The sequence below is a fragment of the Sorex araneus genome, chromosome 8 (assembly GCF_027595985.1).
Source record: "Sorex araneus isolate mSorAra2 chromosome 8, mSorAra2.pri, whole genome shotgun sequence".
In the NCBI taxonomy this organism is placed as follows: domain Eukaryota; kingdom Metazoa; phylum Chordata; class Mammalia; order Eulipotyphla; family Soricidae; genus Sorex; species Sorex araneus.
In genome coordinates, this window is record NC_073309.1 from 52712953 (window position 1) to 52726151 (window position 13199).

Genomic DNA, 13199 nt, shown 5'->3' on the forward strand with positions numbered 1-13199 from the left:
GAGTTACTCCTGAATACAGAGCCAGGCTAAACCCTGAACGCTGCCAGGTGTGACCCCAAAACAAAGATTTTGGTCCTTAGGAGCGTGGTGTATCTCAGTGGGCTGCAGAGATAGGAGAGGGGTTCAGGCACTGGCACACGTGCTGCCCCAAGTTCAGTCCCCAGCTCTAAGTCTTCCAAGCAACCTCAGAACTTTCCCCTGAGCACAGAGCTAGGAGTAGCCCCTAAGCACCACCGGGTGTGGCCCAAAGCAAGAAGGAAGTTTGGTGGTTTCTGTGGGATGAGGGGTGCTGGGATCTGTCGTAGGGCTCTGCTGCTGGGCCCATGCCCAGAGAGACGCACACTAGAAACTTCGCCCTTGTTTATAGCAGTGGTTTCCTTCTGCTCTGTTTGTCTTAGCATCAGAGTTTTGTTTTGGTTTGGGTCCGGGGCCACACCTGGCAATACACGGGGCTCACTCCTGGCTCTGCACTCAGGGACCATATGGGATGTGGGGGATCAAACTCAGGTTAACTCTATGCAAGGCAAGTACCCTACCCGCTGTACTATCTGGCCCTGCATCAAAGTTTTTGAGCAAAAAAAAAAAAAAAAGGTTTATGAGTCCATGGAGGACAGACATACAGCAGACAAACCCACCCCTTCCTGCACCTCACCCACCAACCACTGGCACCAGAGTTAACAGTTTCTGCTTCCCCCATGCTGAGCCTGAGATGTCAGTGGCAGGCATGAATGTCCTTCATGTAAATTCTGTGCTTGCACCCGTGTTTCTAAGGAACCAAGCACCCACTGTCCCGTTTCTCCAGCCTCCCGAAAATGTCATTGCTGTTGTTTTGGTTTGGGGGAACCAAATGCTGTTCAAAGCTTACTCCTGTTTCTCCACTCAGGGATTACTCTGGCAGGATCCAGGGGACCATATAGGGCACGGGGATCACTCACAAGGTACTATTTCTCTGGCCCCCTCAGTGTCATTGTAGAATTGTTTCAGGGCCATGTCCAACCAGCCAGGTAGGGGTTATTTATTATTGCCTCCATTTGTTCTACAAATTATTATTATTATTATTATTATTATTATTTTGGCTTTTGGGTCACACCCGGCAATGCACAGGGATTACTCCTGGCTCACGCCCTCAGGAATTAACTCCTGGCGGTGCTCAGGGGACCCATATGGGATGCTGGGAATCGAACCCGGGTCGGCTGCGTGCCAGGCAAATGCCCTACCTGCTGTACTATAGCTCCAGCCCTCTGTTCTACAAGTTCTTATCTTGCTGGCCTTCGGGCAAAGGCATGGCTCAGTGGCAGAGCACTGTCCTGCATGTGAAAAGTCCTGGGTTCAAGCCCTAGCATGAGAGAAAGAGAGAGAGGGAGGGAGAAAGAGGGGAGAGAGAGAGAGAGAGAGGAGAGAGAGGGAGGGAGAAAGAGGGGAGAGAGAGAGAGAGAGGAGAGAGAGGAGAGAGAGAGAGAGGAGAGAGAGGAGAGAGGAGAGAGAGAGAGAGGAGAGAGAGAGAGAGGAGAGAGAGGAGAGAGAGAGAGAGAGAGAGGAGAGAGAGAGAGAGGAGAGAGAGGGAGGGAGAAAGAGGGGAGAGAGAGAGAGAGAGGAGAGAGAGAGAGGAGAGAGAGGAGAGAGAGAGAGAGAGAGGAGAGAGAGAGAGAGGAGAGAGAGGAGAGAGAGAGAGAGAGAGAGAGAGAGAGAGAGAGAGAGAGAGAGAGAGAGAGAGAGAGAGAGAGAGGAGAGAGAGAGAACCAGCCCCAGTGGGAGGGTCAAGTGGGCACTCTGGGGAGCTGTTAGGGGAGCACGTGTTACTACTTTCACCTACTTGCGCCTGCTTCTGTCTTTGCTTCCCAGAGGCACAGATTATTATCCGGATTAAGAGACAAAAGAGATAGAGACACTCCTGGGAAGAGGAAGGATTTGATGATTTGGTTCTAAATGCAGGTGCGATTGTTTCCTGGGGGCAGTAGGGGGCAGTGGGGGGCAGTTGGGGTTGGGGGCAGGGCACAGTGAGTGTTGGCCAGGGAGATTCCTGGAGCAGGACCCCCAGAGCTTGCCCCCTTCATTATACAAAGGTCACAAAGGGCTGGAGAAACGGAGAGAGAGCGACGCCATAAAGCTCTTGCCTTGTGCATGGGTGACCTGGGTTTAATCCTTGGCACCACTCCCTGAGCCCTGCCAGGCATGATCCCTGGGTGCAGTCAGGACTCAGCCCTGAGCACTGGTGGATTATGCCTCAGGCCCCCCTCCCCCCTAGGGAACCACACCCAGCTATGTTGGGGTATGTGATTGTGTTAGATTTTGGGCTAATCCCCCACTGAGGCTCCAGCCCCTGGTGGGGTGCTGGGGGCCACCAAGGCCATACCCCCAGGTACTGGGAGGTGCCATATGGTGCTAGGGACCGACATCCTTGACTGCCTCCCCTGCTCAGGGGGCTCCCCACCTCACGGGTGTGGTCCTTCAGAAGAGACCCCCACATTATTTTATGATGACAGGGCTCCACACCCGGCAACAGCCCTGGGAACCCAAACAGAGTGAGACCAGAATAATTCGAGGGTGCCACCTGGGATCAAACTCTCAGCCTCTCGGCCTCCTGCCTGTAGGCTGCAGCTCTCCAAAACTCTCCCAAGGATGGCCACCATTCACTTGCCACTGGGCCACCAGGGATGGCCCCACTCCAGGCTGTTCTGCCCTGCCGGCCCCGCAGAACCTGGATGCAGGTCCTAGGACAGCTAGAAGTTTCTGGCAGGCCCGTTAGAGCAGGTCCCTGAGAGGGGAAGGAGAAGGGGGGGCCCTGGTCATGACAACAAGCTGGAGATTGTCCCCCAACAATATCAAACCTTGCACCCTCAAACGTGGACCTGGGGGACCTTATAGGATGAAAGGGGTTTGGCACACGTGGTCTGGCGCTCAGGAGTGGTCTAGATTATGCAGGGGGGCTAGCAGCCTGGGAGAGGGGAAGTCCGAAAAAGGGGATCAGAGAGAAGGGGTGTTGTTTGGTTTTGCTTGCTTGGGGGATTTTGAGCCACAGTTGGGGGATTTTGATCTCTGCACTCAGGGGTCTCTCCCAGCGATGCTCGGGAGACTATATGTGGTACCAGAGAAACCAGACCTGTGGCCCCCAGAAATAATGAATGAGAAGGTAAAGGTTTGGGCTGTGTTTAGGCCACCAAGAACTCAGTGACCATTCTTAGGGCTGGAGTGATAGCACAGCGGGTAGGGAGTTTGCCTTGCATGTGGCCAACCCGGGTTTGATTCCCCAGCATCCCAATATGGTCCCCCAAGCACTGCCAGGAGTGATTCCTGAGTGCAGAGCCAGGAGTCAGCCTTGAGCATCGCCGGGTGTGACCCAAAAAGCCAAAAAAAAAAAAAAAAAAAACCCAAAACTCAGTGACTGTTCTAGCAACCATGGGAATTGAATTCCCGAAAAACACATAGGGCAGGGGCTGGAGAAATAGCACAGCAGGTAGGGAGTTTGCCTTGCACGCGGCCGACCCGGGTTCGATTCCCAGCATCCCATATGGTCCCCTGAGCACCGCCAGCAGTAATTCCTGAGTGCAGAGCCAGGAATAACCCCTGTGCATTGCCAGGTGTGACCCAAAAAGAAAAAAAAAAAAAAAAAAAAAAAAAAAAAAAAAAAACATAGGGCACTGTATATTTTTCTTTTCTTATTTTTGGAGTTGAGCCATAACAGTGATGCTCATAGGTTACTCCTGGCTCTCTACTCAGGAATTACTCCTGGCAGTGCTTAGGGAATCATATGCAATGCTGAAAATCGGACCTGAGTCAGCCGCCTGCAAGGCAAGCACCTTCTCCACTATACTATCACCCCAGCTCCTCTTTTTTTCTTTTTTGGTTTTGGGCAACACCTGGCGATTCTCAGGGGTTATTCCTGGCTCTGCACTCAAGGATCACTCCTGGTGGTGTTCAGGGACCATACAGGATGCTGGGGATCAAACCTAGGTCGGCCACATGTGAGGCAAGTGCCCTACCCACTATACTATTGCCTCAGTTGGTTTCTCTTGTTTTCACTTTTCTTTTTCTTTCTATTATTTTTGTTTTCTTTTCTTTTCTTTCTTTTTTTTTTTCCTTTTTGGGTCACACCCAGCAATGCTCAGGGGTTACTCCTGACTCTACACTCAGGAATTACTCCAGGCGGTGCTTAGGGGACCATGTGGGATGCCGTGGATCAAATCCAGGTCGGCCGAGTGCAAGGCAAACGCCCTCCCCCACTGTACTATCCTTCCGGCCCCTCCTTTTCTTTTCTTTTCTCTCCCTTTTTTTTTTTAATTTATTTTATTTATTTATTTATTTATTTTTTGGTTTTTGGGGTCACACCGGCGATGCACAGGGGTTATTCCTGGCTCATGCACTCAGGAATCACTCCTGGCGGTGCTCGGGGGACCGTATGGGATGCTGGGATTTGAACCCGGGTCCGCCGCGTGCAAGGCAAACGCCCTACCCGCTATGCTATTGCTCCAGCCCCTTTAAATTTATTTTATTGAATCACCATGTGGAAAGTTACAAAGTTCTCAGGCTTATGTCTCAGTTATACAACACTCAAACACCCGTCCTTTCACCAGTGCCCATATTCCACCTCTCTCCCTTTTTGTCTTGGTCTTGGGGTCCCCACCATATGTTGCTCAGGGGCTACTCTGGCTCTGTGCAGAGGGGTCACTCCCATTGGTACTCAGGGACCCAGTGACGCCAGGGATCTAGCCTGATGCCCTGCTTATAAAGTGTGTACCCAGCTCTCGGACCCTCCTCCCCTTCCTCTATCTGTTTTTATTTTGGGCCACACCCGGCAGTGCTCAAGGGCTTACTCCTGGCTCAGTGCTCAGGGATGACTCCTGACTGGCTGTCCTAGGATGAGGCACCTGTAGGACTGTCTCTCTGGCCCTCCCTACCTCCAGCATCTCAGCACTATTGGGTGTGGCCCCCAAACAATAAAAGGGGGTGCTGAGCAGTATGAAAAGGGCTAGTCCTTGGGGCTGGAGCAATATAGCACAGCGGGTAGGGCGTTTGTCTTGCACACTGCCAACCATGGTTCAATTCCCAGCATCCCATATGGTCCCCCGAGCACAGCCAGGGGTGATTCCTGAGTACAGAGCCAAGAGCAACCCCTGTGCATCACCAGGTGTGACCCAAAAAGCAAAAAAAAAAAAAAAAAAAAAAAAAAAAGAAAAGGGCTGGTCCCCAGGGTGACAAGCGTGAGACTTGCACCTTTACATTCAATGTTACATTTGCTCCAGTGGCCACTGTGCATCCGGTATGGTGCGGTTTCTGTTCTCTGTTTTTGTTTTTGTTTTTGGGTAGGTGAGGGGGCAGTGTTTCACGTCCAGAGGTACTGGAGAGTCTCTCGTGGCACTGTGCTTGCACCCAGAGGTACTTGGGGGACCGTGGGGTGCTGGGATAGAACCCGGACCTCCCCAATGCCAAGTCTGCTCACTTGGTGGAACTGTCCTTTGGGTGCTGCCTGCTGTTTTATGACTCCAAACCCTAAGGACCAGGGATCCAGCCCACACCCTGTGTGGTGCCCGGAGTCGTCCTTGGAGCCGTGGCGCTAAGCCCCAGCGCCTGAAGTCCTGTCCGGGGAATGGAATCCATCTGGGTGACATGCAACAACAACTGCGCATTAAGAGAGCACTTGGGGGAGGGTCCGAAGGCGGAACGAGGATTTGCAGAGAAGCTGCAACCCGCTGACACCCACAAACTCCGAGAAACCAGGATCCAAACAGACAAAAAAAAAAACAGACAAAAGATAAAAGTTTCAAGGCGAGACCAACAGGCTGGGCCCAGCTCTGGGGCTGAGCACGCCCCGCGGCCGGGGGCGGGGCGCGTATTCCTGGAGTGGGGAACAGCTGAGACAGGATGTAAGGGAGGAACTGGGGTCTCAGTCCCGAAGCAGCTGGGGCTGCAAGAGGAAGGAGCCAGGCTGTGTGAGCAGAGGTCAGCGAGGGGGGTGGGGAGTGAGGATGGGGCGCCGGGGGGGGGGGGGGGAGGGAGGAGGCCGGGTCTAGGATCGGGTCCGACGGCGGAGGGGCCGGGTCGGCGGAAACCCGGGCCCCGCTGCTCTGTCATTAATTAACCACCTTGGCGCGGGGAGAGGGTGAAAGTTCGCGGGGGGGAGGCGTCGCTGTCACCTCCCGGCCGGGCCCCTCACCCGGCCCCCCGCCGCGGCCGAGACCCCCCCCCCGGAGTTGCGCGCGGGGCGGGGTGGGGTCCCGAGAATCACGCGCCCCTCTCCCGCCCCAGGCCTCCTGGCTCAGGATGGGGGCCCCCCGGCCTCAGTGCTGGGCTCTCGGCCTCGCGCTCTGCCTCCTGCCCGCGGGTCTGCACGCAGGTGAGGGGCGCGCGGGGCGGGGGCGGGCGAGGGGCGGCGCCCTGGGAACCCCTGGCCCCCTGCGCTTACTCCCAGGCGCCTTGGGTTTCGTTTCCCGCCCCGGGGCTACTCCCTCCTGGGTTCTCCCGTCTCGGAGGTCTCGGGGGTGCGCTGGTCTCCCCGGCTCCAGAGCGCAGAACTTGTGCAGTGAGATAGTAGCGGGGGAGGGCGCGCCCTTGCATGCCGCCGCCCATGGCTGAGCCCAGCACCCAGTGTGGTGCCCAGAGCCAGCCGGGAGTGAGCATAGCGGGTGTGGCCCCAGACCCAAACCCCAAACATAAAACCTTGTGCTCCAGCCTTAAAAGCTCGTTCCCTGTCCTACCCTCTCTGGGTCTCTGTCCCCCTCTTTGGGTCCCTGCTCCCCCTGCCCTGCCGTGGCTCTCTACCCTTTCAACCTGGGGCCGTCTTCTCCGTGTGAGGGCTCAGTGAGGTGTGGACGCCGGGTCTTTCTTCAGCCCAGTTTTTCTCCGCAGCAGAGAGCCGTCCCTCTCTCCTCTACCATTTCACTGCCGTGTCCCCTGCTGTGCCCGGATCGCCTGCCTTTTGGGTGTCGGGCTGGCTGGGTCCCCAGCAGTACCTGAGCTACAACAACCTGCGGCCCCAGGCTGAACCCTACGGGGCCTGGGTCTGGGAACACCAGGTGTCGTGGTATTGGGAGAAGGAGACCACAGACCTCAGGGTCAAGGAGAAGCTCTTCCTAGATGCTTTAACCGTCCTGGAGGAAGGAGGTGAGACTCGGCTGAGGGGTCAGAGGAAGGAGGCAGGGTTTCTGGGTCTGAGGGAGGAGGCTGGGGGCCCGGACTCCTGGGTCTGATGGGGCAGGCCTGGAGCCTGGACTCGTGTGCCCCTCCCCTCACCTGCCTGGGGGTACCCCAGGGTCCTACACCCTGCAGGGTCTACTGGGCTGTGAGTTGGGACCCAACAACGTGTCGGTGCCCGTGGCCAAGTTCGCCCTGAACGGTGAGGAGTTCATGAGCTTCCTCCCGAGGGCCAGCAACTGGACGGGGAACTGGCCGGAGTCGGAGGCCATTGGGAAAAAGTGGGCCGAGCAGGCGGACACCATCAACAAGGAGAAGACGTTCCTGCTCTACTCCTGCCCACAGCGGCTGCTGGGCCACCTGGAGCGGGGCCGCGGGAACCTGGAGTGGAAGGGTGAGCCCCGCCCCTGACCCTGGGCCCCCCCCACACCCCACCTGGCTCAGGGGCTCCCCAACTCCTCCAGACCCTGCCCTTTCCTGCATTTCACTGACACGTCTGTCCACACAGCCAGGGCACTGGGTTCCTTGGACCCTTGGCACAGGACCCTGCCATGCCACACCATGGCTCCTATCCCCACCCCCCACTCCCTCCCAGCTCAGCAGGTTGTCCCCACAGCATGCAGGAAGAGGTGGGGACTCCTTAGCAGAGGCCACAAATCCCCATGTAGGCAGTTCCGGCCCCGCCTGGCTGGGAAGGTCAGGGCTGAGATTCCCTCACGCCAGCATTGCCGTGACACCTACAAGCAGTTAGCCGCAGAACCCGCTTTCTATTCATAATTCACTGATTATCTTCAATATCAATCTTTCTTGGGCTGAAGCGATAGTACAGGGCTATCTGTGTTTGATCCCTGACAATTCATATGGTCCCCTGAGCACTACAGGAATGATTCTTAGTGTGTGCAGAACCCCTGCCAAGTACATCGCAAAAACAAAACATCAATCTCTTCTTCCTTCCTTCCTTCCTTTCTTCCTTCCTTCCTCACCCACCAGTGCTCAAGGGCTATTTTTTGCCTCTGTGCTCAGGCATGACCCCTGGTGGTGCCTGGGTACCCCATGTGATTCTTGGGGCACCATAAATCCAAAGCAAGTGCCTTAATCCTGTGCTTTGTCTAGACAAACAATTGAGATATGTTTTTAAGGGAAACAGGCTTGAAGAGCAAGCCCAGAAATGTTTTTTAAAAGTCTGGGGGTTGGTGGGGCTGGAGCAATAGCACAGTGGGTAGGGCGTTTGCCTTGCCCGAGGCCGACCCAGGTTCGATTCCTGGCACCCCATATAGTCCCCTGAGCACTGCCAGGGGTAATTTCTGAGTGCAGAGCCAGGACTAACCCCTGTGCATCGCCGGGTGTGACCCAAAAAGCAAAAAAAAAAAAAAAGTTTGGGGGCTGGAGCAATAGCACAGCGGGTAGGGCGTTTGCCTTACCCGCGGCCGACCCAGGTTTGATTCCCAGCACCCCATATGGTCCCCTGAGCACCGCCAGGGGTAATTCCTGAGTGCAGAGCCAGGAGTAACCCGTGCATCGCCGGGTGTGACCAAAAAGCCAAAAAAAAAAAAAAAATCTGAATCAGGGGGCTGGAGCAGTAGTACAATGGGTAGGGCACTTGCCTTGCATACCTGATTTGAGCACCCTGTACTTCATTTGTTCCCCCAGCCCTGCCAGGAGTGATCCCTGAGCATAGAGCCAGGTATAAGCCCTAGGCACAGTTGGGTGTGGCCCAAAGTAAAAAAAATAAAGTTTGAATCAGGGGGATAGAGCAATAATACAGCAGGCAAGGTGCTTGCTTTGCAAATGGGCGACCCAGGTTCAATTCCCAGCACCCCAAATGATTCCCTGAGCTAAGAACCAGGAGTAAGCCCTGAGCACCATCAGGTGTGGCCCCAAAACAACAATTTGAATCAGATCTACATGAGTTTCTTTTTTTTGGGGGGGGTCACACCCAGCGATGCTCAGGGGTTACTCCTGGCTCTGCACTCAGGAATCACTCCTGGCGGTGCTCGGGGGACCATATGGGGTGCTGGGACTCAGACCCGGGTTGGCTGCGGGCAAGGCAAACGCCCTACTCGCTGTGCTATTGCTCCAGCCCAGAGATTGATTTCTTTCTCTTGTGTTTGCCTGTTTTTCTGGCCACACCTGGTGATGCTCAGGCCTTACTCCTGACTCTGTGCTCAGGGACCACTCCTGGCAGTGCTCAGGGGTTCTCTACAGTGTTGGGGAACCTAAGCACCTTACCCCTGACTATCTCACCAGCCCCTGTCTATTTTTTCTTTTCCATTTTATTTTTTTTTTCCTTATTGGGTCACACCCAGCGATGCACAGGGGTTACTCCTGGCTGTACAGTCAGGAATTATTCCTGGCGGTGCTCAGGGAACCATGTGGGATGCTGGGAATAGAACCCGGGTTGGCTGAGTGCAAGGCAAACACCCTACCTGCTGAGCTATTGCTCTAGTTTTGAAGAAAGTGGTCTCTCCTTGAACCACTTTGCTGTTTTGGAACTTTCTTTCTTCCTGTCCACTCTGGATCAGCTTCTGAAGTTCTCTCTGGATGGTGTTGGTCGCTGGGGAGTCCCACCTAGGGCCGGCTCACCTGGCCCCTTGGGATGGGCCATTGGCTTCTGCTGTTGCTGTAAAGTGTCAGCACCAGGTTTTCTCTGAGTGTCGTAACCCTGAGGCCTCACTCAGCCTAAGCTGTTTTTCTCTTTCCTGGTGCTGGTATTTGTATATACAGCAGGCTGGGAGCCACCAACCACACCGAAGACTAGATCTTTTTGTCTGGGGGGTGGATGGCTGGGCCCACTCTGCTATACTCACAGGTCCCTCCTGGAAGGCCTGCCTCACTACTCCTTATTTTTTGCTTTTTTTGGGTCACACCCAGCAATGCACAAGGGTTACTCCTGGCTCATGCATTCAGGAATTACTCCTGGCAATGCTTGAGGGACCATGTGGGATGCTGGGAATCAAACCGGGGTTGGCCGCGTGCAAGGCAAACGCCCTACCCGCTGTGCTATGGCTCCTGGAGGGTTCAACTTTTATCCCATCATAACAAAGCTTTGCAGTTTAAAAAAAAAAAAAAAGCTTTGCAGTTTACTTGTCTTTCATTTGGCTGGACAGAAATCCCTTGTCAGAACATAAACTCAAAGACAGGGACCGTGGCTGACCACCCTGTTCCACTCTGTCTCCCGTGTTGACAGACTGTGGTGTCCGGGCAGCAGATGATCGCTGGACTCAGCCCTTTTTTTTTTCTTTTTCTGTCTTTTATTTATACCCATGTCTGTCATTCCTTCCACCTTTCTCCACTTGATGCCCAGAGCTGGGCAGAGTCTCTTGGACATGATGGACATACCCAGAGGCCACTGTGTGTCCACCCCTCTTGGCCCAGGCCTGGCTCGGGGGGACTTTGGGGCTCAGAGCCCTGTCCTGTGTGCTGTGTCCGCAGAACCGCCCTCCATGCGCCTGAAGGCCCGGCCAGGCAGCCCTGGCTACTCGGTGCTCACGTGCAGTGCCTTCTCCTTCTACCCGCCCGAGCTGCAGCTGCGTTTTCTCCGCAACGGGCTGGCAGCCGGCTCCGGGGAGGGCGGCCTTGGCCCGAACGGCGACGGCTCCTTCCACGCATGGACGTCACTCACCGTCAAGAGTGGGGACGAACAGCACTACCGCTGCCTGGTGCAGCACGCAGGGCTGGCACAGCCCCTGACGGTGGAACTGGGTGAGGCGCACCCCTCGTGGCCCCTGGAGCCTCTGTCCCCTCGCTGCTGCTGCTGCCGCCGCCGCCTGAGTCCCAGTTTCGTGCACCTGCCACTGCCAGCCCTGCTCCCTGCTGCCTGTCTGTTGGTCCTGCCCAAGTCTGACCACCTTCCATCTTGCTGTGGCTAACCTTGCGAATCAGGTTCCTGGGAAGCACCACGGATGGGCCTGCCTGTAAGCCTGGCAATCGCCTCTGTCCTGCTGCCATTGTGTCCATGTGGAACCTGGCTCTTTCTTCCTTGTTCACTCCTGCCATGACTCGCCACTGACCCCTCGCTGCCTCACTTCTGCGTCTCCATGAGCCTGACCCCTGCCATGCCGCTTGCTGCACAGCTAGGGTTGTGGGGCCGGTGCTTCCATCCACGCCCCCCGGCTTGGTGCTGGGGTCGCTGAGGGCGGGAGGCACGGGTACCACACGGGCTGCCCCACTCAGATGGGAAGGGCTTCTCTGATTGCAGAAACGCCTTCCAAGTCATCGGTGCCTGTGGTGGGCCTGGTCCTGGGTGTCCTGCTCGTCGTGGGGGCTGTCGGGGGAGCCCTGCTCTGGAGGAAAATGAGGAACGGGCTGCCCGGTGTGTGGGGGAAGCAGGAAGCTCTGGAGAGACAGAGCCCCTACAGGAGAGGGAAATAAACTCCTGCGGTGGGCGGGGGGCGGGATGGAGACCTGGAGAGAAAGAAAAAGACCCTGAGAAAGGGTAGTGGGCGGGCAGAGGCTTGGGATGTGGGAAGCGCAGAGAGATGGGTCAGTGGACAAGAGCATGTCATTTGCATGCATGAGACCTGACCTTGATCCCAAAAATCAGTAGGAGTTATCTCCAAGCATAGCTAGGAGTAGCACCCGAATACCACCAGGAGAGACATCTCACTGCCCACACACACACACAAAAAAAGACTTTAGGGATTGAAACAATAGTACAGCAGATAAGACGCTTGCCTTGCATACAGCCAATTTAGGTTTGATCCCTGGCACCCTATATGATCCCCAAGCTTGCCAGGAGTGATTCCTGAGTACAGAGCCAGGGATAACCCCTGAGCACTGCTGGGTGTGGCCCCCTCCATCACCCGCTACAAAAAAACAAAAACATTAAAAAAAAAAAAAAGACGAGTGGCCAGAGAGATTGTGCAATGAGGAGGGACTTGCCTCACATGGCTTGATCCTGAGTATCCCATAGGATTCCCAGGCTCTCCAGGAGTGATTCCTGATCACAAAGCCCTGAGCACCACCAAGTGTGGCCCCAAAAGGAAACAAAGGACAGGAACTGAGCTGATATTTGCTGTCCCCCGTCCTAGCTCCCCAAACCAACAAAGGTTTGGATTTGGGGACAGACTCACACAACACTTACACACATGTAACATGCACACTTTTGCACATATGTACACACTTGTACACAAGAGGCGGAGCAGTTCAAGATCAGGAGGGTCTGAGATTCTGTTACTTATTTGTTTGTTATTGGGCCACATCCCGTGATATTCACGGTTTACTCCTGGCTCTGCACTCAGGAATTGCTCCTGTTAGTGCTCAGGGGACTGTATGGGATGCTGGGGATCGAACCCAGGTCAGCTGTGTGCAAGGCAAACACCCTCCCTGCTGTGCTATCGCTCCAGCCCCAAAATTGTTTGTTCTCATTGGAGATGGGGGTTTGAGCTCACTCTGCAGTGCGCAGGGGACCAGAGGTGGTGCTGGAGATGGGCCCGGGCTTGCCGCGGGCACTACCAGCACCTTAACCTCTGTGCCAAGCCTGTATCGCAGATGCTCATGCCCGCCCCTCTTGCTCTTTCCGCAGCTCAGTGGATCTCTTTCAGTGGAGACGATGTTGGTGCCCTCCTGCCCACTCCTGGCCAATCCAAGGATGCCCATTCTTAGGACAGGAACTGAGCTGATATTTGCTGTCCCCCGTCCTGGTTGCTTCCTGCTATTGTGGTCAGGTCTCTTTCATGCTGTGACATCTGGAATCCTGAGCCTCCAGAAACCCCGGGCCTGACGCCCTTCCCGTGGATTCCTCCTCCTGTGGCCTGCCACAGTTTCCCTTCCTGTTATCCATGGTTCTTCATCTTTGACATATAACATGAGTTGGGCCCAAATCAGTGTGTTTTCATCATTTGAACGTTCCAGGCAGAGACAGTAAGGGGAGGGGAGGGAGAAAGGAATGGTGAGCCGGAGGCCTCTCATCTCCAGAGGCCGAAGGTTCCATGCTGTCACTTTCATTTTAGTTTGTACTCAGGCTATTCCTGGCTGGGTGCTCATGGGTCATTCTTGGCAGTGCTCAGGAGACCCTGTGATGACTGAGATTAAACTTCAATCTCCTGCGTACAAAATCTGTGCTCCACAAT

The 13199-nt window shown here is 55.3% G+C and overlaps 1 protein-coding gene across 2 annotated transcripts; it reads left to right on the forward strand.

Moving 5' to 3' along the window:
• Positions 1–5824: 5824 nt before the first annotated feature.
• On the forward strand, positions 5825–12950 carry FCGRT (Fc gamma receptor and transporter). Of its 2 annotated transcripts, none has more exons than XM_055145783.1 (7): positions 5825–5937; positions 6244–6331; positions 6844–7098; positions 7247–7522; positions 10561–10830; positions 11327–11440; positions 12653–12950. In XM_055145783.1, the coding sequence occupies exons 2-7, from the start codon at positions 6259–6261 to the stop codon at positions 12730–12732; spliced, it is 1068 nt and encodes a 355-aa protein (XP_055001758.1). In that variant the 5' UTR covers positions 5825–5937; positions 6244–6258; the 3' UTR covers positions 12733–12950. The 2 variants fall into 2 exon arrangements, with proteins under 2 accessions (XP_055001758.1, XP_055001759.1); XM_055145784.1 differs by having other exon boundaries at positions 6847–7098.
• Positions 12951–13199: the final 249 nt, after the last annotated feature.